The sequence below is a fragment of the Microtus ochrogaster genome, chromosome 5 (genome assembly GCF_000317375.1).
Source record: "Microtus ochrogaster isolate Prairie Vole_2 chromosome 5, MicOch1.0, whole genome shotgun sequence".
NCBI lineage: Eukaryota > Metazoa > Chordata > Mammalia > Rodentia > Cricetidae > Microtus > Microtus ochrogaster.
This window is the reverse complement of record NC_022012.1, coordinates 95,895,838-95,921,611: the sequence shown is the minus strand read 5'-3', so window position 1 is coordinate 95,921,611 and position 25,774 is coordinate 95,895,838. Positions and strand designations below refer to the sequence as shown.

The 25,774-nt window shown below is 40.5% G+C and overlaps 2 protein-coding genes across 3 annotated transcripts in view; one reads left to right on the top strand and one right to left on the bottom strand.

The window, feature by feature from the left end:
• The window catches only part of LOC102000687 (uncharacterized protein C8orf59 homolog), a 42,890-nt gene extending 42,089 nt beyond the window's left edge, over positions 1–801 (bottom strand). The window contains exon 1 of the mRNA XM_005348223.1: positions 641–801. Within this exon, the coding sequence (XP_005348280.1) occupies positions 641–801 (161 nt within the window). The remainder of the gene's footprint in view (positions 1–640) is intronic.
• Positions 802–3,284: 2,483 nt separating this feature from the next.
• Lztfl1 (leucine zipper transcription factor like 1) lies at positions 3,285–24,379 on the top strand. 2 transcript variants are annotated; one of them, XM_005348166.3, is made up of 10 exons: positions 3,285–3,419; positions 7,170–7,294; positions 10,168–10,362; positions 11,889–11,949; positions 13,820–13,891; positions 15,243–15,308; positions 15,396–15,473; positions 20,184–20,360; positions 21,539–21,642; positions 22,251–24,379. In XM_005348166.3, the coding sequence occupies exons 1-10, from the start codon at positions 3,417–3,419 to the stop codon at positions 22,267–22,269; spliced, it is 900 nt and encodes a 299-aa protein (XP_005348223.1). In that variant the 5' UTR covers positions 3,285–3,416; the 3' UTR covers positions 22,270–24,379. The 2 variants fall into 2 exon arrangements, with proteins under 2 accessions (XP_005348223.1, XP_013202101.1); XM_013346647.2 differs by lacking the exon at positions 3,285–3,419 and adding an exon at positions 3,617–3,778.
• The last annotated feature ends 1,395 nt before the right edge of the window (positions 24,380–25,774 follow it).

The window sequence follows — 25,774 nt, the reverse complement described above, 5'->3', positions numbered from 1 at the left end:
TCAAGTAAGACTTCCCTGGTGACTGCTGCTTGTTAACTGTAGATCTAACGGGAACATCTTCCAACTTGGACTTCCCTTCTTTAAAGTCTTGGGGGACTGTCTGAAGAAGGCAGATAGATCTGTGGATACGCAATGGAACGTAGACATCAAAATGTGTGTTGATTTGACTTATAAGAGCTAGTGGGACAAGCCTAAGCTAAGGCCAAGCTTTCATAGTTAATAAGTGTCATTATTTAGGGCTGGAAGCCCAAACGAAAGTCCAATTACAGAGGTAGGGGTGGAAATTTATCAAATCACCCAGCATGCATGCAGGAAAGTCTCAGAAAATAAAGAGTACCAACTTACATATTTGGGATCATACGAGCATAGCAGGAATAGAGAACATCAAACACTAAACCAAGGAGAGGGTGCATCACCTTCACCTGGACCCCATAAAGAAAGGGATACCCAACATAGCATGGTGACAGCCCCGTTGACCTGACATCTGAGCACCCAGGGTGAAAACCAGAGGAGTAACTCCCAAACAACCCCCAAATGTCTCAGGGGACCCAGCTTAGTTGAGCTTCCACTGCTAATGCAGCTTACTTTAACTACCATGAGTCTCGCCATTCACCCATCAGGACCTGGTGCTGTGCCTCACCTCCACGGGTCATCACTGTCCTGCATCTCACTAGGCAGCTCAACCCCAAGGATCCTTCTAGTCTGGTTCTGTGGCTTTACTCTGCAGTGCATCGCCAACCTATCTCCAACAAGGTTTGTTATCTGATCTGATCTCACGCACTCACCCATCTCCTCATCCATCCTTGCAAAGGTTCCTTTTGCATCCATTTCAGCTTCTTGCTTCTTCCTTCCAGTTAGGTCTCCTGGAACGCTGCTATAGCCTCTTTAACCCTTTTATAGCTGTGCTGTAACATATACATACACATATATGCATCTTTGTATTGCAGACAGATTTAATGAATGATATGTAGTGTGTGACTGAAAAATTAATATTAGTAAGGAACGGGAGGGGAAGAAAAGCAAGACTACTTGACAAATTGCAGCCAATAAAATTGAAGCGAGTTTTGTTCTTAAATAAAATCTGATGTTGTGAAAAGATGCACATGTACCTGTTTCTGGCACAGCTTGCTCATGACACCCCCCTAATCAGAAGGCAGAGCTTTACCTCTGGGGCAGGCAGGGGTGGCAGTGAGGGTGGACAAGAAAACCCTGATATTTGTACTAGGATGACACTTAAAACCGTCAGCAGCGATCACATGGTTATATTCCAGATTTGCCTCCCCTAACTAATCATGGCATGTGGCTGTTCTGAACATATTTTCTCATCTGCAAATAGTTTCCTTTTAACTCTTATCAGTTTAACTTATTTCTGTTTTGATGTCCTGACCACTTAAATAAGTATGTTTTCATTATTGTACCTTTCCCTAAAGATATTCTGTCTTTTAAAATTAACTTTATTCTAAAGGATTTATCTGTTAGCACTTTGTTCTAACAACAAAAGTTTCAAGTTCATTCAAGAAATTTTTAGCCGGGCAGTAGTGGCATATACCTTTAATCCCAGCACTTGGAAGACAGAGGCAGGTGGATCTGTGTGAGTTCCAGGCCAGCCGGGTCTACAAAGTGAGTTCCAGAACAGCCCAGAGTTGTTACACAGAGAAACCCTGCCTCGAAAAACAAAAACAAAATTAAATTATATGTGTGAGTGTGTGCGTGCTCATGTATGTGTGTATGTGGAAGGGAGCACAGGCATGGCTTAGTGTTCATGTGAAGGTCAGAGGACAATAGTCCTGAGTTGGCTTCTTCTCTTCTACCATGTGGATCCAGCCAGTCTGGAGATTCTCAGTCTTGGAACCAAGTCTCTAAAATCCTTCTGCGTCAAAAATACCCAACTGTGATTCACTCTAAATTGTAGTATTGAGCTGTGAAAGACAAATCCCAAAATGCACCACCAGAATTAATGCTGAATGTATGTTCCCTCCTACTTTAAGTCTCCCAGTCTCAAAAGACTGGCAGCTCTGCCGGATGTTGGCTTACCCAAGTGCCGTCCCCACCCCCCACCCCCCAGACAGGATTTCTCTGCAGCTTTGGAGCCTATCATGGAACCCAAGTGCCGCCTTTTAAGATACAGCGTTGTGTGTTCAATGGATGGAGTACCCAGTATTTGTGATACTCTCTTCCTATATCTGCCTTTCATAGGACAGTGTTCTGTTTTTTGTTCGTTATTGTTGTTTTGTTTTGTTTTAAAAGATAAGGACTCATTACTAACCCTGGATGGCTTTGAACTCACAGATCACAGAGATTCTTCTGCCCCTGCTTTAAAGGATTAAAGGCAAGCGCCACCACATCGGTTGGGACAACGGCCAAATTTGCAGATTCTAATGACTCAAGCTCGACTTCATAAATGAAAATTTCCGCCAGGGGCATCAGGACCTTATCCGACAACCTTCTGGCGAATTTAATGTCTGTCTCTGTCTAATAAACTGCTGTATGCAACCTATGTGTTTGCACATTTTTGGGGTGCACCCACATACTGAGACATTGGGGATGATCTATCGGGAACTCACCAAGGCCAGCTGGACTGCATCTGAAAAAGCATGGGATAAAACCGGACTCGCTGAACATAGCGGACAATGAGGACTGCTGAGAAGTCAAGATCAATGACACTGGGTTTTGATCCTAATGCACGTACTGGCTTTGTGGGAGCCTAGGCAGTTTGGATGCTCACCTTACTAGACCTGGAAGGAGGTGGGAGGTCCTTGGACTTCCCACAGGTCAGGGAGGGATGGGGGGGGGGGGGGGACTAAGGGGGGGGGGGGGGAGGGAAATGGGAGGCGGTGTGGGGGAGGAGGCAGAAATCGTTAATAAATAAATAAGTAAATAAATAAATAAAAGTAAAGTTTAATTAGTCACTTCTGCTAGCATTATAAAATAATGCTTCTGCCAGCATTATAATATGATGCGATGGAGGAAGGGCGCGCATCACTGCCAGCACTGGCTTGTCAGCCTGACGCAGTCACGCAGAGGTCCATGTCACTGTGCCTGTTCGAAAGGTCTGGAATCACTCTAAATCCCGGCGCCAAAGCCCAATTAGCCGACCCCAAATTCCAGAGGGAGTAATCAATCACGCTGGAATTTCACGCGACCCGCCCCTCTGTCACCATTGGCAATGGCAGGCACCGCCCCAAGCTAGCGTGGCAGGAAGAGGCGGGACTTCCGGATCTCGGAGCCAATGTCCATGCGGGAGTCATTCAGTTACGCAGCCCTTTCTATCACGTGATATCAAGGGCCAATGACAGTGTGCAGCCGAGGACTCACGTGCCTCCGTTTCCATTGGCAACCCGAGGCTTCTAAACAACCTACTCTCCTCAGGTCCCAGGCGCCGGCCCCCCAGTTTCCTGTGTGATCCCGCCACCGCCATGGTGAGTATCCGCTCCGGAGAGGCCCTGCTAGGGATGGGACCACGAGCGGGGCCGAGCTGGCCGGGCCTCGGTGGAGAAGGGAGGCTGGGATCACCTCGGCCAAGCCGCGGTGACATCATGCTTGGCTTTCGCCAACCTGGTCCCCTCATCCTCAGCCGTCCGAGCAGGCGCACATCTGCCCTTGGGAACCGTTCACGGGCTGGTGCCAACTTTCCGTGCGAGCTTGGTTGAGTCTAACTTTCTGCAGCCCCTTATTTAACAGCGGATTCAATATGGGTGGTATTTCCTTTGTTTGGACTTGTGAAGACCGCTAGGCTAGAATGTAGCTCCGTAGGAGAGTTCGGCTTACCTTGAAACAGGTAAGACTGGGAAGAACGCACCAGTTCATTCAACAGTTTGCCAGTTTAAGTGGTTGTCTGTGGATAAAAGCACGAAAATGAGGTTGAAGGGGGAGTGACGTTATTGAGAGTATTGCTCAAATGGACTGCCGACATAGCCCAGCAGTCAGGATTCCTAGTAAGCCCTCACTTTGTGTACACCTGAACAAAACAGATCAGTCCTTAACCTTCCTGAGTTTAGAACTAGTCCTGCTTCTCTGGATTTCAACGACGAGAAAATAATGCTAGTGGTGCCAGGAAAAAAAAAGTGCTTGAAAGAGACCCCTGTACAGCGGAGGTTCCCTCTCGGACCCGGATTAGGCACGAACCATACCCAAACATGTTTTCACAGAGAGATCATTTATTAAGCGGGGGAAAAAAGTCAAAGTGGCTGCTTTCTGATTCAGGCAGAAAAGGGGAGCTCTGTGTTAGAATGGGCTAGGATGTGGGGGTATATTTTGACTTGGCATGCTAATTAGGTGAAGGGGCTTTTGACTGAACTTTTTTTTTTACACTTTTTAAAATTTATTTATTATGAATGCTGTGCTCTGCCTGCATGGATGTCTGTACGCCAGAAGAGACCACCAGATCTCATCATAGATGGTGGTGAGCCATGTGGTTGCTGGAAACCCAGGACCTCTGGAAGAGCAGTCAGTGCTCTTAACCTCTGAGCCATCTCTCTAGCACCTGATTGCTGGACTTTAACAGTTTGGTAGCTGTACCTTGACAGTCAGCCTCACGAGGGGAAAATGGTGGCTAGCTTTAAGAAAGCAAGACAGAGGGAGTGGGAAGAAAAGCAAGGCCTGTCAGAGCCATGCTTGCCACACTGAGCTGACCAGGGTCCCTTGAGTACTTGTTTGTGTTCTTACTCTTTTCTGTCAGTTTGACAACTAACACTTGGCAATTGGGCATAGATGATTCATTACTAAATTGAAAGTTATACAAGGGTTGGTAAAGTTACTCATAAAATAATGCACATAAAATAAAAACTTTTTGGCAGTAGGTCCACTCTCCTGTTTGGCTACTAGCCAAAGCTTTATTTTTAACCTCCAGACAATGATGGGGCAGCATTCTGGAGGCAGAGAAAGGCAGATCTCTGTGAGTTTGAGGCCAGCCTGGCTTACAGAGCAAATTCCAGGACAGGCAGTGCTACACAAAGAAACCATCTCAAAAAAAATCCTTTAAAGATTGCATAATGCATACAATGTATTTAAAATCATATTTACTCCTCCCCCTACCTCCTCCCAGAATGATCTTGTACTTCCTGTTGTTTTTTAAACCTACTTTGTATATGCTGTCCATACAGTTATGGGTGTGAGACCATCCACTATAGCATGATCAACCTACCATGGGCCATACTCTTAAAAGGAATTGACTTTCCACCCTCCATATGTCATTGACTGTCCATAACTCCTCAGGAGTGAGGTCCCATAGATCCCTCCTACCTCCATGGTAGGCTGTTGGTTGGCCTAAGAGTTCCCAGCACAGCAGTCCTGTCATGCCTAGAAGACACTTTTGATCTGATCCTATGGATCCATCTCTTAGTCCTTTGCTTCCTCTTCAGAGATATTTTCTGTGCCTTGGGAGAGGGGTGTGGTAGAGCTATCCCAGCTGTGGTAAGCCTGCTTATTCTCTGCACTCTGACCAGTTGTGCCTGCTTTAACCACTATCATCATTGCACAAAGAACCTTCCCTGATCAGCTCTGAGAGCTGCATTACCTATGCAGCATCTTGATTTGGTTATTTTAAGACAGCATCTGGCTTATTACAAAGACTAGTGGCTATTTTCAAACCAAATATACTTTTTTTAAGGCTGTATTTGGAAAGGTGAAGTTTCTGTGATAGAAATCTGAAAATCAGTGGACTAAAGAATGCAGATGATTAAATTCCCTCTCACATGACAGTCTTCTCTGTGGTGGAATATTGCTTTAACTATGCAAAGATGTACTGCATTTGTTTCACCCTGCCTGCCTAAGGCACCTGATTGGCTTAATAAAAAGCCAGTAGCTAGGCAGTAGAGGGATAGGAGAAGGAATCTAGGCTCGAGAGGAGAGGAGAGAAAGAGGGAGAAAAAGAGGGTGAAAGAGAGGTAGCCACCTAAGGACAGACAGACAGACAGACATGAAGAAAGCTGGAAAGTAGGACACACAGAATGAAAGAAAGGTAAAAAGCCCCAAGACAAAACATAGGTGAAGAGAAACATGTTAAATTAGGTTATAAGAGCTAGTGAGACAACCATAAGATAAGGCCAAGCATTCATAACTAATATTAAGTCACCTGTCATGATGTGGGAGCTGGTTAGTGATCCAAAAGAAAGCCTGTTACAGTGCTGCTTCATGAGGTCAGGGTTGAGGCCTTATCTTTCTGTTCTTTCGGCCCTGGGTCGTAAAAGTGGCTAGCATGGCTCATCCTAGTCACCCCTTCTGCCAGCTTTCGGAGAAATTGGAAAGGACAGAGGTTTAAGTTATGCCCCATATCTTCAGTCTGACAGTGATCCACAGCCAAGCACTGGGCTAACCTCCTGGAGTTTAGCTGAAGAGAGGGAGGAAGGATCATGGGGGGGGGGTCAAGATCATGATGGGGAAACCTACAGACAGCTGACCTGAGATAGTGGGAGCTCACAGACTGTGGACTGACAGTTGGGGAACCTTCATAGGACTGAACTAGGCCCTCTGAATATAGGTAACAGTTATGTGGCTTGATCTGTTGGGGGTGGCAGGCTGGCATGAGGACCAGGACTTATCTCTAGTGCATGAACTGGCTTTTGAAGCCGGTTCCCTATGGTGGGATGCCTTGCACAGCCTTGATACAGGGGGAAGGGACTTGGTCCTACCTCAATTTGATATACCAGACTTTGTTGACGCCCCAAAGGAGGTCTTACCCCTCTGAGGAGTGGAAGGGGAGTGGGATGGGGGTGGGAAAGAGGGAGGGAAGGGGAACTGGGATTGGTATGAAAAATGAAAAAAAATATTAAAGAAAAAATACCCATACCTCTTTGGATTACTTCTGTTCCTGAGAAGTACTCATGTTACTATATTTGACTTCAGGGAAGTTCTAGCAGGGTAGGTTGGGTAGGTAAGGGGAAGAGAAGAGGACAACCTGATATACATCTAGTACACAGTATCGTATCATCATTTTTTTTTTTACTTTTTATTTCCTGTTTTTTTGAGACCAGGTCTTTTTGTGTAGCCCTGGCTGGTCTGAAGTTTACTATGTAGATCAGTTTAATCCCAAACTCAGAGATCTGTCTCTGACTCCGAAGTGCTGAGATTAAAGGTGTATGTCACCACACCTAGCCCAACAAAGTCTTGTTTATTTTCATTTTTAGTTTTGTTATGTGACCTTCAAGACTAACAAATTCTCTCTTTTTCAGGCAGAGTTGGGCCTAAATGAGCACCATCAAAATGAGGTTATTAATTACATGCGTTTCGCTCGTTCAAAGAGAGGCTTGAGACTTAAAACAGTAGATTCCTGCTTTCAAGACCTCAAGGAGAGCAGGTATCGAGAGATTTTAAGGCCTTACTTCTAAAAACTGTGGGTCATATAACCGAATGAATGTGTATTCCTAGAAAATTTGACCGTAATAAAAGGTTTCTGAAAATGCAATCACTAGAAACTAGCTCATAATTAAATTCATAATGAACCTGAAGTGTTGTGAAAGCATTTGCCAGTGTTTTGTCACGTGATGACTTCGCTGCAGCCTGGGTTCTGGCCACACGACAGGCACAAGTGCAAGGTGCCTGGAACTCTGGCTTAGATTATTGTATGCTCTGAATTACAGTGATTTTACTGTACATATAAATATTCTGCTCTTACAGAAACATAATGTTTTTAATTATAACAAAGATAGTATTTTCTTATCATCATTCCTCAGCATGTATCAAACAGTATTTCTGGAGTCTGTTGTGTTAGAATCTTTGATTTTAAGAATTGTTATTTGAGTTGTTGAGTTTCATTAAAAAAAAAAAAAGAAAGTAAATTTTGGTTTGGGATAAAGATAGAATTTCCAACCGTTTTTGAAATGGCCATAAATATATTTTTGCTATTTGGTACTATGTATTTTTGCAGAGCAGCTTTCTTAACATTGATGGTTGTAAAATCAAATTATCAATCAACTCTGAAAAAATGTTGAAAAAATGCTCTGTCCTTTATTATCAAATACTCAAATAAGCACATAAATACTATAAAAATAAACACATTCACTTAATTATATGAAAAATTGCTTTCAGCTTTAGTAAATGGCAAATTTTATGTATACCAAAGAATTGTTTTAAGAAAAAAAATCTTTTTTTCAGCTTTTCAACACAGGGTTTCTCAGTATAACAGCCCCGGCTGTCTTGAAGCTCACTTTGTAGATCAGGCCGGCCTCAAACTCATAGAGTTCTGCCTTTGTCTTCCCAAGTGCTGGGATTAAAGGCATGTGCCACCACACCTGGTTTGTTTTAAGAAAACACTTTATGATTTTTAATTAGTAAATCTGTGTACTTACTTTATATACCTGGTCATGTGAAAATTTCTCAAAAAAGAAAGGGTCCTGAGTGGATAAATTTAAACTCTGATTAGGAAATCAGAGAAAAACATGGATTCTTTGTGGTAGCTAGCATGGGGTTGCTAGTACAGAAACCACAGCAGTGACTGAGAGAAACTCCACTATGTTCCATGGATTTGGGAAATTAAATAGTTGTGGGGTAACAGTAATAGTATCTTGTCAGACATGTACATGGTAATTGTTGTATACTGGAAAGTTTCAGATAAACACTGTGAAGGACATATGTATCAAATCTTTCATAACTTTAATTTCTTAAGTGATTTCTTAAAAGAGCAAAGCCATATGACATGGCAGTTATGAACCTGTGCTGTTCATTTAGAAGAATTAGGAGAGGAAAAAATAGCATGAAACACTTACTTGATAGTACCGATTGTTAGTTGATTTGAAGCAAAAGTTGGTAAGTTCGCTGGCCCAACAATGAAAAGTAAATGTTTAATGTCAAGTCCGATGTAAGAAGAAAAGGCCTCTGGGTTGACTCTAGCTACTGTGGGAGTCATCAGCCTTGGACCAGTTTCTGTTCAACTAATTAACCTAATCTGGCGATTTGGTTTATTAGTTCCAGTGAATGAAAACAATATAACTGGCAAAAATATGGTATAGTCTATTAAAGAATATAGAAAACACTAATATTTTAATAAAGACTATGAAATTAAAGTATTATGTTCTTTAAAATGGCTGTATTCTTCTGGTTAAATGATAATAGATAATTATACATTGAATACTACTTAGTGAAATATAGTGCTTTGTTTATTATCAGTTTGAGCATAGTTATACTAAGACTAAATATAACTGACCCTTGCTTTATTTTGTGTGTTTGGAAGAAAGGAAAAGGACAAAGGTGAGCTAATTGTCTGAGGGGAGAGACTGGAGGAACAAAGCTGGGGGTGGCAAAAATTAGGTTACCGTGAGTGTCATTGGGAGTAGGAGTGTGCATGGGTGTGCTAAGGACTCCAACTCTTGGTCATGTTGCTGTAATTGTGGGGCGTGGTCACCCACAGTGGACCCACAGGCAAGTCTCTTCCACCCCCTAAGGTCTGTACAGTTAGGGGATTGAAGATGATGGCTCATTCCCTGAAATTCCTTTCGAACCCAAGTATCTCCGATGAAAGTAGATTTTAATGCTGCTGTTGATGGAGACATTAATTTTTTGTGGTATCATAGTAATACTTTAAGATGTTAGATTTAATTTCATTTTGCGTCCCTAAACTGCTAAGAAAATTTAATATACAACTTTGGTTTGTGTCTCCTAGGCATTTACTAACAGTTAAGTGATTCACACTGTTACTAAATGCTAGAAAACTGACAGAAAATGGAAATTTAAATGGAAAATGACTATTTAAAAAAAGATTTGTTTATTTATTATGGATACAGTGTTCTGCCCACATGTGTGCCTGCAGGCCAGTGGAGCGCACTAGATCTTATTACAGATGGTTGTGAGCCACCATGTGGTTGCTGGGAATTGAACTCAGGTCCTCTGGAAGAGCAGCCAGTGCTCTTAAATGCTGAGCCATCTCTCCAACACCCCAGGTGGCTTTTTAAGTTTCTAAATGTGATAATACTAATTTAAAGGAGTATAAAGTAAAAAATAATAGTAATGAAAATAGATGAAGGTTTAGGGGGTGTTTCTCGGCATGTAGTTGTATTTTAAAGTGAATACATTTGAAGAATTATCCACAATCCAATCATTTTAATAAATCTCTCCCAGAGAGGTTTTCCTATAATCTTTTATTGTTTAAATGTCCTGATGTGGGTTTCTGATTTCAGTTGTATTTTGTACGCTGCTCCTGTGATTAGTTAGCCATTGGAGTCTTAACTGTTTCAGACTGGTAGAGGAGACGTACACCGTGGATGAGGTCACAGAAATCCTGAGTGGACTGCAGGCTGTGGTCCACAGTGAGGTGGAGTCTGAGCTCATCAATACAGCCTATACCAATGTGCTTCTCCTACGGCAGCTGTTCTCACAAGCTGAGAAATGGTACCTAAAGCTACAGACAGACATCTCTGAACTTGAAAACAGGTAAAATTTGTACCTAGAGTTGAGATATAGAGACCCAAGCATGATCTTAAAAGTTAGCAAATATCTTTGCTAGTGCTTTCCTTGGGCTGAGGTGTGAGACAGTGTGGGTGGGGTGGCAGTAAAGCACAGCCATTAGATGGTCCCTAGATGGTCCCTAGATGGTCCCTTGAACAGCACTCAGAGCCCTTTTAAAGAAATTCTGTTTCCCTGGCCAGGCGGTGGTGGTGCACACCTTCCCAGCACGTGGGAGGCAGAGATGGGGCATCTCTGCGAGTTTGAGGGCAGCCTGGTCTATAAGAGCTAGCTCCAGGACAGCCAGTGCTGTTACACAGAGAAACCCTGTCTCTAAAAACTGAAAAGAAAAGAAAAAGATACTGTTTTCATTTAGTACCATTCTTAGGTACTAAAAAAGCATTTGAGCTACATAAAAAACTGCTTTCAATCTATTTAAAGTAATGATTCCTTACAGCATCTTTGGTAGGTAGGATAATTAGTATTACAGTGGTCTTGATACACTGAAGTAAAGATTGGAACTGTTGAAAATGTATTTTGAGTATTGTTTCCATTTATTCAGACTATAGCATTGCAAATTCATTTCTAGATAACTGCATTTGAAATCATACCTTAAGAAAGGTAAACTAAAAAAGGCTTTTTTTAAAAAGTTTTACAATATTGAAAAGCTCATAAATTCAGAAACCTCTAGTAAGATCAGTGAAGTTAAAACTTGTCTTGAGAAACTGCATGCCAGTTGGGCATCGTGGTTCACACCTTTAATTTCAACACTTGAGAGGCAGAGGCAGGCAACCTCTGTGAGTTCAAGACTGCTAGGGCTATACAGGAAGACCCTGTTTCAAAAACAAAAAATATATATATGCCAAAAGTCAAGAAAGACTCGACTGCCAAGCCCTGCAAATTGTTCTCCAAACAATCTCTCCTCAAGTGGAAAATGGTGAGCAAATGCTAAGGACAGTCCCCAAGCAAGGATGGAAACTCACTTGGCTTCTGCAACTGCCAGTGACTGATGAGAAAATGCCGAGTGTTGATGTTTGAAGAAGACAGAAGAGTGGTCTCTGAGATAGCACATCTATCATGGTAGATCACTGGGGGCTTGTTCACACCACCAATATTTCCATAGAATATGTCAGTATTCTTGCTCAGTAGATGCTGTGGACTAATTTCATATCCAAGACAACTGTAGTACAAATCAGACTCTTTCCCAGGTAACAGTTAATATTGTGCAATAGAGAAAGCATGCAGTACCTCAGAAGTACAGAGAAATAGAATTGTCATTCATATATGTATTGGCACTGCTCTTTATGTATTACTACATATATCATGTACCTACCAAGTACAAAGTACCAAGAGTTGCAGATGATTCAGATTTGCTTACAGTGGTATAAATTTCCATTAGTAAATAAATATCAGTTTTATACAGTGTTATACTTCTCTCACAAGCATGTGATAGGCTGGTTCTTGTGAAGTCTTTTGTCAATGAATATTCTCTTAAATTTGCTTTTATTCTTCAGAGAATTATTAGAACAAGTGGCTGAATTTGAAAAGGCAGAATTTACATCTTCAAATAAAAAGGTAATTTTTATAATTTCTAAATCCTTACTTACTTTTGCATGCATGGTTGTGTGTAAATGTGCTTGTCTGCTTGTGTGTATATGGTAGCACATGTGTACAGCTGCCTATGCATATGTTTGTGCTTGCATATGGAGGCCAGATATTGATGAAGTGACTTCTTTGGTCACTTTCTACTTTTACTGAGGCAGAAACTTTTACTGAACTTAGAGGTCACCAATTTATCAGCAAATCAGCTTTCCCTAGGAATCCCTTGTCTCTGCCTACTGCTATGAGTCCAGAGATTACAGGTAGGTCACCATGCCTACCTGGTTTTTTATGGGGGTATTAAGAATCCAAACTTACGTTCTCAGGGGTACCCGGGTAAGGGTCTTGTGCAAATCAGGACACAGGGGATGCAGAGTATGAACAACTGTATAACAAGCTTTATTTTGTATGGCTTTTTATATAGACTAAAAAGCATCACCTCAACTCTGAAACCCCCCCTTTACTCACGTACATGATCATGAGAAACTCTTACCTCACCTTGCAAGAAACAATATCTCAATAAATAACAGTAATAAAAATAAAGAGAAGTACATAGAAACAAGGCAAAAAGTATACAGAAGCAAAGCACTCTTTTGTAACTGATAGAGCGTGAAGAACTGAGCTCAAAGGCCACTTCCTTATCCAGGGTACAGATTCTGACAGAACGTTTGAGAAATGGGCAGAGAAAGTTTGCTTTCATCTATGCTTGGTTTGTCAAGCAACTGTTTCCCAGCTTGGTCTCATCTGTCCCAGGAGGAGGCTGCCCTCTAAGGCAGTTCTGTGTCTCCACAATTCCTGCAGTCCAGCCTGAATCCCAGGTCTTGTAAACCCTTCATTCAGCTGATGCAGAGCATATACTTTATGGTGGTCACCCCTGTGGTCATATCCTGACTCTGCTTCTTCACTGTGTGCTATAGGCAGATTACAAGACAGCAGGTGGAGACAGCCTGGTTGTCTTTCTAAGCAATTATGTGCTGTGGTATCCCTTACTAGGTACACCATAAATCATAAATAGTTCTTCTTGTCAGACAGCTAAACACTACTGAGATGAATCCATGTATAGAGACATAGAAAACATTTTCTAATAACTTTTTAGAACATATTTTTGACTAAGGAATTTTGGGGTCAGAGGGCTACTAAAATACCCAAATATTTGTGGTCATCTATAATTCCTCAGTCATTACAGCTTCGTGGTATAAGGTTCATATAGAAATTATTTTAAGCTACCACAGATGAAAATCTACCACAGTCCTAGAGGCTGATATTTTTATCAAGTCTGGCTATGAGCTCCTTGTCTCCCTACTTTCCATCTGTATTCATAAAAAGGTACAGGAAGGTTGGGTTTCTTTGGGCAGGGCCGGGGGCAGGGTTGCTTGTTTGTTTTTTGTTTTGTTGTTTTTTGTTTCTGGTTTTGAAGACAGGGTTTCTCTGTGTAACAGCCCCAACTGTCCTGGAACTTACTCTGTAGACCAGGCTGGCCTCAAACTCACAGAGATCCTCCTGCTTCTGCCTCTCGAGTGCTGGAATTAAAGGCATGCACCACGATGCCTGGCTGGGTTTCATTTTTTTTTCTATCATTATTGAGCTTCATAGGGCACATCATAGGCACTGGACATAACAGAATGAAACCACCCAGAACCGTTATATCTGTGGAGATGAAGGCTTGGTGGATTGTTTATGGATTATATCTTCCATTTAGAAACCACTCAGAACCGTTATATCTGTGGAGCTGAAGGCCTGGTGGATTGTTTGTGGGTTATATCTTCCATTTAGAAAGTGCAAATTGTTTAGTGATTCTTGCTTTACTCTGTGGTGATTTTAGATTGGTTTCTTCTTTTTGTTACAGCCCATCATAGATATCACAAAGCCCAAACTTATTCCAATTAATGAAGGTGGAACAACAGAACTGCTAAACAAGGTAATAGTCTCATCATTTTGAAAATGGGAGAACTGTGGTTCTGCCCTTGCACCCCCATTTCCTGTACAGTGCTAGGGTTAGAGAAATAGTCTTGTCACGGTTTTACTGAATGAAACCCAGTGTCCAGAAGAGGGCATGCTTGCTTTGTAGAGTCTGGAGTGACCAATAGATCTTTTCTCAGTAAAGTGTAGGGCAGGGAATTTTGTACTATGTTGTTCTGGCATGCATTTGAAACTTGTGATCCACAAAAATGTACGGTTTTTTAATGCTTATAGAAGTTATTAGTATAAAAATAAATTTTTCTCAACTCCCATATTCTTGGCATTACGCATGTCAGATTTTGTTGTACTTAAAAAAGCAGTACAGTACCTGCACACTCTCAAAACTGTTATCATTTCATTGGGGAGTAGGAACTGACATTTCCAGAAGCAGAAATGAGAGACCTAAGGGTTCTGTGGTAGTATAGTTCTGTGTGGATGTGAGGAGATAAGAATAGGCGTTTGATGAGACAGCCTCCAAGCTGGGTCTTAAAGATAAACACAGGTTAAGTTAAAGGGGGCTTGCTTGGCAAGGGAGCAGAATGGCTACTGGCCAGAGGCAGACAGAAGGTTGGCATGACTTAGAATAACTGAGCACAGGGTCTTCTGAGCAGTCCAGCATTGTATCAGAGTAAAATGCAAAATCAGACTGGTCAGGGAGGTACATCTTATATCAAAACTGTTTGGCCTCCCTCCCCTCAGAGCCATGCAGAAGCTGGAGTACTGGGCACTAAAATGATGAAGGTAGTGTGATTTCAGGGTTAAGTGGTAGCAGTGTGACAAAGAACAGGCCCAAGTTGCAGAATCAGAAAGCTAGATAAGACAGGAGAATGGCTGAAAACAGAGAACAGGAGAAGAAAAGGTGATTCTGAGGGAAAGGCAGCTGTGAGTTGTAAGCTGAACTTGATTCACAGCTGTGGGCTTGGGGCAGGCTTTACGAAAACATGATTTTACTCCTAACCAGGGCATTTGAATTTTTGAGCCATTGTATAATTTTGATTATTTTTTAAGTGAAACAAGCAGTGATCATTCCAAGTGGTAAATATATTTTGGTTAAAATAATAAAATTTGGGGGCTGGAGAAAGGGCCCAGTGGTTAAGAGCACTTGCTTCTCTTGTAGAGAACCTAGGCTCAGTTCCCACCACCCTTGTGGTAATCAAGGCCACACATAAGTCCCTTTCCAGGGTATCTGATGCCCTCATCTGGTTTCCACTGACATGCACATTGTATATACACATACATGTAAGCAAAACACTCCTGGATAAAGTCAAAATAAATCTTTAAAATAATAATATTTGAATTTACTCACAAAGGAAATTTTAAGACTTCAACAAGAGAATGAAAAATTGAAGTCAAGGCTGAAGACCATTGAAATACAGGTAACTGAGAAATCCTCCAGTACTTATTGAAGAATTAACCTCGAGAGAAAAGTTGAGTGAGTGTATCCTGGTTACGTTTGATTATAGGCTACAAATGCTTTGGATGAGAAGTCAAAATTGGAAAGGACACTTCAAGATTTACAGCTTGATCAAGGAAATGAACAGGTAAAACAGTTTTATCTATCTTTTCCACATCTTCTAAAAATTAAATTAGAAACTTTAGTGATAACCACTGTTCCTCATGCTCCGTCTGTTGTCTTACATTGAGATGCCCTGGCTCAGAAACTCTATCCTTTGTTCATTTCCTAGGGCTGAGTCACAGCTCACGGGACTAGCATACATTAGAGATTTTAATGACAAGCAAGGTGTTCTTAAATTTATTATTGTTAATTTTTCTCCTTTCCCTCCTATACCCAGTTAGAATTGAGGCAGGGGAGGGGGTGGAATAAAGGAAGAGGAAAATTTACATTTGGGTTTTATTCTGAATGGTACTTGAGTTTTCCTTGGATGAGATTACAGTGAGAGGAATTGATTGATTCCAGGCTTCATTTATGCAGCATGCTGTGGGGAGACAGCAACAACCCGAGTGGTAGCTCTGCAAGCCTCCCTTGGAATAATGACTGAATACTGCTCCACCTGCTGGGAGTTCATTAGTATATCATTGCCTCTCCCACTGAGTGTGACGTGGTATTGTGATTTGATATGAGCAAGGCCATGTGGTGAATTTTCAGTGTAGAAACGTCTTTTTGTTCGTTTTTTTTTATGGTGTTTTTGTTGTGTTTGTTTATTTGTTTGTTTTTGACTGTTTCTCTGGGTAGCTCTGGTTGTCCTAGAACTTACTCTGTAGACCAGGCTGGCCTCAAACTCAAAGACCCACCTACCTCTGCCTCCTTGAATGCTGGGATTAAAGGCTTGTGCCACCAACCCCTGGCATAGAATTGTCTTTTCCGTGGTTATCATTGTAAATGTCTGCCAGTCTTTAAATCTACCTCTGTATGTTTTTCTTTTTTTCATTCCTAACATTTTTTTTCTTCTTATGGAATGGGTATTATGCCCAGAGCCTATATATGCTAGGCCAGCACTCCTATGCTGAGCTGTATCCCCAGACTTCATTAGATTTTGTTAAACTTTATTCTGCGAAAAAAATTCAAACATGCAAACATACAGAGAGTAGTATGATGAACCCCATGAAACCACTACTCGGCTTTACAATCATCCTCATTCCTACTTACACTTTCTTTCTTCCCTTCATCCATGTCTTTTTGAAGCGAGTCTCAGGTGTTATTTTTTCTGTAGATACTTATTCTTATTGACATTATATTTCCTATATGGCTAAGGAAAAAATTCCATAAGAAGGTGAAGATTCTTTTTTCACTTTCTGTGAAGAACTGTGATAGAATTTTAATGGGGATTGCATTGAATCTGTAGACTGCTCTTGGTAGAATGGCCGTTCTCACTCTGTTAGTCCTGTTGATCCATGACTATAGGAGCTCTTTCCGTCTTCCGGTGCCTGCTTATTCAATGTTTTTGTTCAGTGTCTTAAAGTATTTGTTATACAAATGAACAGGTAAAACAGTTTTATCTATCTTTTCCACATCTTCTAAAAATAAAATTAGAAACTTTAGTGATAACCACTGTTCCTCATGCTCTGTCTGTTGTCTTACATTGAGATGCCCTGGCTCAGAAACTCCATCCTTTGTTCATTTCCTAGGGCTGAGTCACAGCTCACGGGACTAGCTGGGTTAGAGTTGTCCCAAGATATTTTATTTATTTTTGAGACTGTTTGAAAGGTACTGTTTCCCTGATTTCTTTTTTGGTTGGTTATCATTTGTTCATAGGAAAGATACTGGATTTTGTGTAAATTTGGTATCCTACTACTATGCAAAAGAAAGGTTTATTAACTATAAAATTTTCCTTGTGGAGTTATTAAGGTTTCTATATAGAGAAAAATAAAATAAATAAAATACTTGGACTTCTTCCTTATCTATTTGTATCCCCTTGTTCTCCCTTAGTTGTCTTATTGTTCTAGCTAGAACTTCAAGTTCTGTATTTGAATGGGTATATTTGAAAGAGTAGACCAGCTTTAATCCATGGTGGTTAGATAGACTACAGGGTGTCATTTCAATTTTCTTATATTTGCTAAAACCTGTTTTTTGTCTATGTATGTAGTCAATTTTGAAGAGATTTCCATGAGCTGCTGAGAAGAAAGTATATTCTTTAGTCTTTCAGTAGATGTCCGCTGGGTCCATTTGGTTTGTGATGTAATTTAACACCAGGATTTCTACATTTATTTTTTGCCTGAATGTCCTGTGTGTTGGCAAGAGTGGACTAAGTGGGTTACTAAAGTCATCCAATATCACACGTGAGGGTTAATATGAATTGTAGCTGTAACTGTATTTCTTTTATGAGCTTGAATATGCTTGTGTTGGAGCATAAATGTTTAGAATTGTAATATCCTCTTGGTGGGTTTTTCCTGTAATGAGTATATAGTGTCCTTCCCTATCACTTCTGATTAGTTTTGACTTGAAATCTATTTTGTCAGATATTAAAATGGCTAACTTGCTTGCCTCTCAGGTCCATTTGCTTAGTACATCCTTTTCCATGCTTTTATTCTGAGGTGATGTCCATCCTGATGGTAAGATATGGTTTTTGGATGCAGCAGAAAGATTGGTCCTGTTTTCTAATCCAGTCTGTTAACCTGTGTCTTTTTATTGGAAAATTGAGACTATAAATACTGAGTTATTAATGAGTAGTATTTATTGATTCCCGTTATTTTGTTGTTGTGATAGAGGTTTTCCCCTTTTTGATTTGCTGTCTGGGATTATTTATTGTGCCTTTTTGAGTGTTGTTAACCTCTCCAGACTCAAGTTTTCCTTGTAATGCCTTCTGTAGAGCTGGACTGGTAGATTGCTTAAATTTAGTTTCATTGTGGAATCTTTTTCTATCAATTGTGATTGATATTTGACTGGCATCTGTGGTCTTTCAGAGTTTGAAAAACATCTGTGCAGGCCCTTCTGACTTTTAGAGTCTCCATTGAAAAGTCAGGTGTTGTCAAATGGCCTGTCTTTATATGTGATTTGGTCTTTTTCCCTTGCAGATTTTAACATGCTTTCTTTGTTCTGTATGAATTTCTTTTCTGGTCCTATGTATTTGTTGTTCTGTATGCTTCTTGTGCCTTGACAGGCACCTCCTTCTTTAGACTGGGGAAATTTTCATCCATGATTCTGTTAAAAGTAGTTTCTGTGCCTTTGACTTGAGTTTCTTTTTCTTTTATAATTTATTTGTACTTAATGTTCATTGGTGTTTTGCCCTCATGTATGTGTGTGTATCAGAAACCCTGGAACTGGAGTTACAAACAGAAGTGAGGCACCCTGCAGGTGCTGAGACCCGGGTCCTTAAGAAGAGCAGTCAGTGCTCTTACCCACTGAGCCATCTCTCCAGCCCGAGTTTCTTCTTTTTATTCTAACCTTATTGTTGCAGATATGGTCTTTTCATAGCATCCTAGGTTTCATGTATAGTTTTGAGCATGGATTTTTTTTAATATTTAACATTTTATTTGACTGAGCTATTTATTTCTTCTACCCTTACCTTCAAAACATGAAATTCTCTCTTCCATGTTTTGTAATCTGTTGGTGGGGCTTACTTCTGAGGTTTTAGTTTGGATTTTCTTTAGTGATTCTAGTTCTACTTTCATGCCTTAAAATGCTTTCATTATTTCATTCAACTGTTTGTATTTTCACTGTCTTCATTAAGGCATTTGTTTATATTCTCTTGAAGGTCCTTGAACATATTCATAATTGTCGTTTTGAAGTCCTTGTCTTATGCATCAGCTAGATTGCATTTCTCAGCTCTGATTACCGCAGGGTTCCTGGCTTCTGGATGAGGCATGTTATACTGACTGTTCGTGTTTTAGTGCTGAGATTTTAGCATCTGGAGTTAAGGTGCTTGAAGTGTTTCTTGGTGTAGATATCTGGTTGTGTTTTTGGTGGGCGGGTGTTCCATTCTTTGTTCACTGTTGCCCACTCTGGTTCCTAGGCAAGTGGAGTCTCTGGCAGAGAGTGTTTCTGTAGGTTCAGAGTCACACAGAGGAATGGAGGTGGACTAGGAAGAATAGTTGAGAAGGACAGCATGAAGGAACTAGGGGCTAGGGTCCACACCAAAAGGAAGAGTCCCAAAAACATAGGTGTTGGGGGAGACTCATGCAGGCAGGCTGCTACAGAACAAAGAATAGGCCTAGAGAGGTTGGAATGGAGACAGAAAATAAGGGTTGTTTTGTTTTTTAATTTGACTTTCCAAAATGTGTCAGGGGCCTAGGATATAGCTCAGTTAACTAAAGGCTTGCTTAGTGAGCACACAAAGCCCTGGATTTCATCCCTACTACCACATAAACCAGGCATGTTGGTGCATGCTTATAATCCTGGCACTTGGGAGGTGAAAGCAGGAGGGTAGGTGTTTGAGGTCATCTTCGGTTACAAAGCAAGTGTGAGGCCAACTTGATTTATAAGAAACTCCGCCCCCCCACACCATTCTCCAAGTGATTTGCCATTCCAGCCCTCATACACATAGTGTTGTCAAATTAAGATCTCACTTCTCTCTTGTTCAGTCTTTGACTGAAATTCTGGCGGTTCAGAAATCCTGTTTTCTATATTTGGAATGCAGAGACTACTGAATATCTGCCGTGTGTATACCAAGGCTGAGGCTGGATTGAGCCTGCTGGCAACCCTGCTGGGACTGGCACTTACCCAGACGGGTGAGAAGAGCTATGTACACACACAACACGGCATTACTGTCTCCTTGAATGTTGAATCACTATTTTGAAACAGCTGTTATTTAGTATGTCAAGGGAAATTTTACTCATGTATTTATTTTTCATAGGATTTTATAAAGGCCCATGACTTGGATGACTTGGAAAACACAGTCGCAGCTCTTAAGAACGAATTTCAGAAAACCCTTAATGATAAGACAGAGAACCAAAAGTCTTTGGAGGAGAACCTAGCAGCAGCCAAACATGACCTCCTCAGAGTCCAGGAGCAGCTGAGCATGGCTGAAAAGGTCGGGACACACCTTTGCCTATTTTTTTCTGATGATCTAATGCATACAGTTGGAGGAACAGATGTGAACAGATAAATGCTAGACAATGGCAGGAGCGGGTTATTTTTATTCTGAGTTTTAGTCAATGTATGTTTTGAAGGCCTATTATTTTGGGGGCACTTTTATTCTTCTATCTTTGTGAACAGACCGCTCTCTTCTTCCTTCACATGCCGCCTCCACGCCACACCTTTGCATTGTTTTCCGCTGGTTCTTCCTACAGCTCACAGAGACCCGGGTGGCTTTTTTTTTTTTTTTTTTTGAGATATTTCTCAAAATGTTTTATATGGGAAATACATAGAGAGTAAATTCTTGACTTTAGGGTTTAGATACTTTAAAATGTGTGTGTGAGGCAGGAGAGATGGCTCAGCAGTTAAAAGCAGAGCTGTTCTTAGAGGACCCGAGTTCAGTTCCCATCACCCACTCTCCACCAGGCATTCATGTGGTAAACATACGTGCTTATAGGTGAAACACTCATGTACGTAAATAAATAAGAAAATCTCATTTTTTTCAATCCTCTGTATTTTTTTAAAAAAGGATTATGGGTACTAGAGGTAGAATCCAAGACTCATGCATGCTAGGCAAATGTTCTACTAGCTGTGCTACAGTCCTAGGAACTAAAATTTAAAATTCTCAAATTAAGGGCTAAAAATATATGGTTTAGTGGTTAAGGCTCTTGGAGAGGATTTGGGTTTGGTTCCAGCACTCACATCTGATGGCTTACGACTACCCATAATTCCTGCTCTCTGCATGAATGTAGTTTTTATAAACACACACAATTAAATAAGAAGAAATGAATACTTTTAAAGATATTTAAGTTAAAAACCCTTCTCCTTGAGTTTTTAGAACTTGGGAATTTAAAAAACTATTGTATCTATTTCACATGAAAGTTAGTTTGTGTGACATACAGATTCCTATATCTAGGGCAGAGTGTACTCGTTACTTGCTAACATGGTGTTGCTTTGGAAAATAGTACTATTTTATTAACTTCTCATTTAGCATGTTTTTGAAGTTCAGGCGGTTTTAATTTTATACAAGTATGTTTTTAAGGGAATAAGAAAATTAGCAGGCTGTGTATTTTTATCACATTTGTTATTCTTTCCTAACATTTTTAGTAATGGCTGACATTTTTCACAAAGCAGGAGTTAGAGAAAAAATTCCAACAAACAGCAGCATATCGAAACATGAAAGAAATTCTCACCAAGAAGAATGATCAAATCAGAGACCTACGGAAAAGACTGGCAAGGTAAGCTGGCCGGTCCACCCTGGGGCTCCTCTCCACACGTGCCCTCTGGTACCAGTCAAGCCCTGGTAGGCCCATGTTCAGTCCACAGGGTGGCTTTTAGTCCCAGCTAGACATTTTCCCTCACCACACAATACTTGGTTACTCTTGGCAGTGGATCCGTTAGCAGGTAATGGCACAGAAATAGCAGCTGGCAAGGGAGCACATCGTGCTCCATGGTGTTCTCCTGGTACTAATACCTTTGCTTGTTGGGTCATTTTGTGACTTTGTCAGAGTTCTCAGGGAGGACATTTGTGAGGTGAAGTCAAGATCAGATTTGTAATGGGAGGGGATTTGTACCGTGACTCATAGTCATGTCAGCTATTCGTGATCGTCTGAGGACTGTCATACTCACACTAAACTACCATGAGGCCTGGAATCCGACGATGTCTTAGGTGACCTGATGGAGACTCCGAGTCACCATCCTAACACCAGTCTTGAGCATCACTGCTTTCTGCTACAATAGGGATAGAAAGTGAGCAGTTCCGCCACTCCAGACAGCTAGGAGGTATTTCACTTACGACACAACAACAAAAGGGATCCTGACAATATGCTCTTAATTTTATCTCTAGATATGAATCTGAAGATTAAAGACTGAAGGTTTTGTCTAGAACCTGCCACACATAAACATACAAGTTGTCTCCATCCACCTCAGGCATGTATTTTGAAGCCTTTTGTCATATTCTCTCCTTTTTCTAGTGTTTAGACTTTGCTTGTAATACTAGAATTAGCATTCTTGTCTTTAGTTCTCTAACCAAGAAGAGAAAAACAGTAATGATTTTTTGTTGTCCCAAACATCTGTCTGTCAAATGCTCTAGAATCTCTTGCAAGTACAGTGAGATTTCTTCTGTCTGTCAAATGCTCTAGAATCTCTTGCAAGTACAGGGAGATTTCTTCATGGTAGAAAAGAGTTTAGAATGGGAACAAGAGCCACCCTTTTGCATTAGGGAGAAGAGGAACCCTTTTAATGTTAGAGATTTACAAATAAACCTCTTATTTTTAATAATGAAATTCTAGTTAATTTATTCTATCTCATCTTCAAAATGTATAAACTCATGGAAAATATGTTTACTGTCTGCTGTAGTCAACATTTTTAATCAGTTATAAGGGAAAGTGAGTGCAGTAAATGTGAAGACTCAGTTAACCTTTGCTCCTCTCTGTCACGATGCTGCTTATCAAAAGAGATGCAGGCATTTTCACGGGTATGTGTTGTGGGTGGAGAAGTCAGATTTATCCTGTGCTTTCATAGTTTAGAAAGCAGGTGGACTCAGAGTATATGCAATCTTTAGACTTATTTCCAGAATATCCTTTTAACCTATATGTAAATTATAAAAAAACTCTGACTCAACAGAAAGTCAGCGACAAGGTTCCAGGTTGGACTTTGGGTCATAGTTTGTATATGGTAGATAAATGGTGTTTTCAAGAGATTTTAGTATTTCTATTGGTTTGCTTTTCCTTGGCTGATCATATATAAAGTATTAGAAACAGGACACATATACCTGCAGTGTGTAGTGCAGTGTTGTGGTACACAAATAAATAAAGACCACAAGGCAGTTAAACCTCAGAAGGAAAGCATTTACCTTTCACCTGTTACCATGGAAGTTTTCCCATTTCTCAAAACATGTCACATCCTGTGTGAACAACCTGAGAAAGGATCTCCACCTCCACAAATAGGGAACTTATTCCTAGAAAGAGTGTACCGATAAAAACTTACATCTGTTATTTTCACTCAAACTTTTAGTACTAGATTTGAATGTACTGTGGGGTTTTGTAGGCTTTGTTAAAATACTAAAGGAACAAATAACAGTGAGATAATTTCTCCCTGAAAAAGCAGGGAAGGCAATCTTAGAAGATGAGTGAATTGGCAAAGAAGAGAAAAAAATAGAGTAACAAGCCAGCATTTCCCACACACTTTTTCTCATCCATCTATCTATAATTGGATCACTCATCAGATTCTTGTAGGGTGCTCACTGAGGGCTCTAGTTTTACCCTGTATTTCTTTAGCCCAACCCTAACTAAAAGTCCATCTTGTCATTTGTAGACTAGGATGTTCTAAGTCAGAAACCAGAACTTCTAACTAAATGGAAAATGTTTCTTTCAGAAACTGTTTAGTTATATTCTGCCTACAGCTTTCTCAGTTTAATGTCAGAAAGAAAGACTTATTAAACAGCCTGTAAAACATTGCTGGGTAAAAGTTTATTTATGTTTGTTGGTAGGGGTTTTGAAATAGTCTGTGTTGTGTGTTATACTTGTTGAATAATAAATTCAAAAGTATTTATGAAACCTTAAACTCTCTTAAGCAGTAAGATAAACAAATAGGCCACATAAATCAATGCAATGCTTCTTTTACTTACACCATTTACTGCTTCTGGGTTTTTTGCTGTACTGATTTCTTTTTACACTCATACCGCTCAGCAAAATGTGATTTTAAATGTTTATTTTACTTGGTTTCCCAGTTTTAAGATTTACCTCATTTGACTAAAAAAGCCAGTTTAGTCTATACATTTTAGCCCTTTAGTCTTGAGTAAGCTGTTAATGTTCTGGTAACTGTGGACAGTTTGAGCTGGTAAGCCATCTTAATGAAGCTCCTGGCCAGGGTGCAGCATTTAACCTACCATACATGAGGCCCTGGGATCAGCTCCCACACTGTGAAACAAAAGCAAAATAAATAAAATGCAGCTAATATCTTTAATTTGACAGTTAAATGTTTATTTGTTCTTATCTTATATTTGTATATGAGTTAAATAAATATTTATTCATTTGTTTATGTCTTATAAATATAATTATATAGAATATTTTGTTCTCTGAAATATGTAATTATATTCGATAAAGCCTTTACTATCTGTTACTTCCATTTTGATAATCCCAAGGAACCTGACACCCCCTTCTGACTTCCACAAGCACCAGGCACTCGTGTAGTGCTAAGACAGACATGGATGCAAGACGCTCATATATATAAAAGAAAGAAAAGTGAAAGTCGATCTCATAGAACTTCCTCTTTTTGTGCTTATAACTATCATTTAACTTTTATACTTTAAAATTACTAATTATGAGACTAAGGAAAAAAGCTTTGAAAATCTTATTTAATATATGTGGTATCTGCATATGTGTGTTCGTTCACATGTGTGGGTATATATGCCTTTGCGAGCGCATACATGCCTCTGTGTGTGTGTGTGTGTGTGTGTGTGTGTGTGTGTGTGTGTGTGTGTGTACATCAGAGGTCAATGCAGAGTGTCTTCCACTATCATTCTCTGTTTTTTGAGGCAGACTCTGTCAACTGACCATCAAGCCCCTAGGTTCCCTCTCAGCACTGGGATTATAGGCCATGCTTCTGTGCCCGTGTAAAGGATGCTGACGATCGGAACGCAGGTTCATGCTTGCACAACCAGCACTTTACCCACTGAGCTACCTCTCTTTCCCACCTTCTGTTGTTTTTTAACGTAGCAATTTTAAATGTAATAATGTATGGAGCTAGCTATCAATTTGTTAAATAGAGGTTTAAGAGCAGTGTAGATTTTGCTAGCAAGAAATTAGGCCTGGTGACAAAGGCCTGTTACCCTAACAGATTGGGATCCTGAAGTAGGAGGAGCACAAGTTCAAGGCCTGCAAAAGCTACAGAGTGCGTTCAAGTCCAGTCTGAGCAATTTAGCAAGACTCTGCCCCACAATAAAAGGTAAACAGAGGGCTAGGGATAGAATTAAGTAGTAGAGCATATTGCCTAGCATGTACAGGGCCCTGGGTTCACCTCCAATACTGAAAGAAGAAAACAAAAGTAAAGAAATAAAGAAGGAACCCGGAGAGATGATTCACCAGTTAGGAGAGCTTGCAGCTCTTTTGGAGAACCCAAATTCAGTGCCCAGCACCCGTGAGGTGGCTTACAACAAACTCTAACTCCGATTCCAGGAGATCGATGTTCTCTTCTGTTTCCCACAGGCATCTGCATGTACATGGTACACATATGTACACATAAAAAATAAATCCTTAAAGGGGGAATTAAGAAATTGAGAAATACAGTAAATTTGTGGGTTCTTTGCACTAGAAATCCATGTCTTGAGGCTGCTCACAACGTCCCTCAACACTAAGTCCCAGTGTCTGT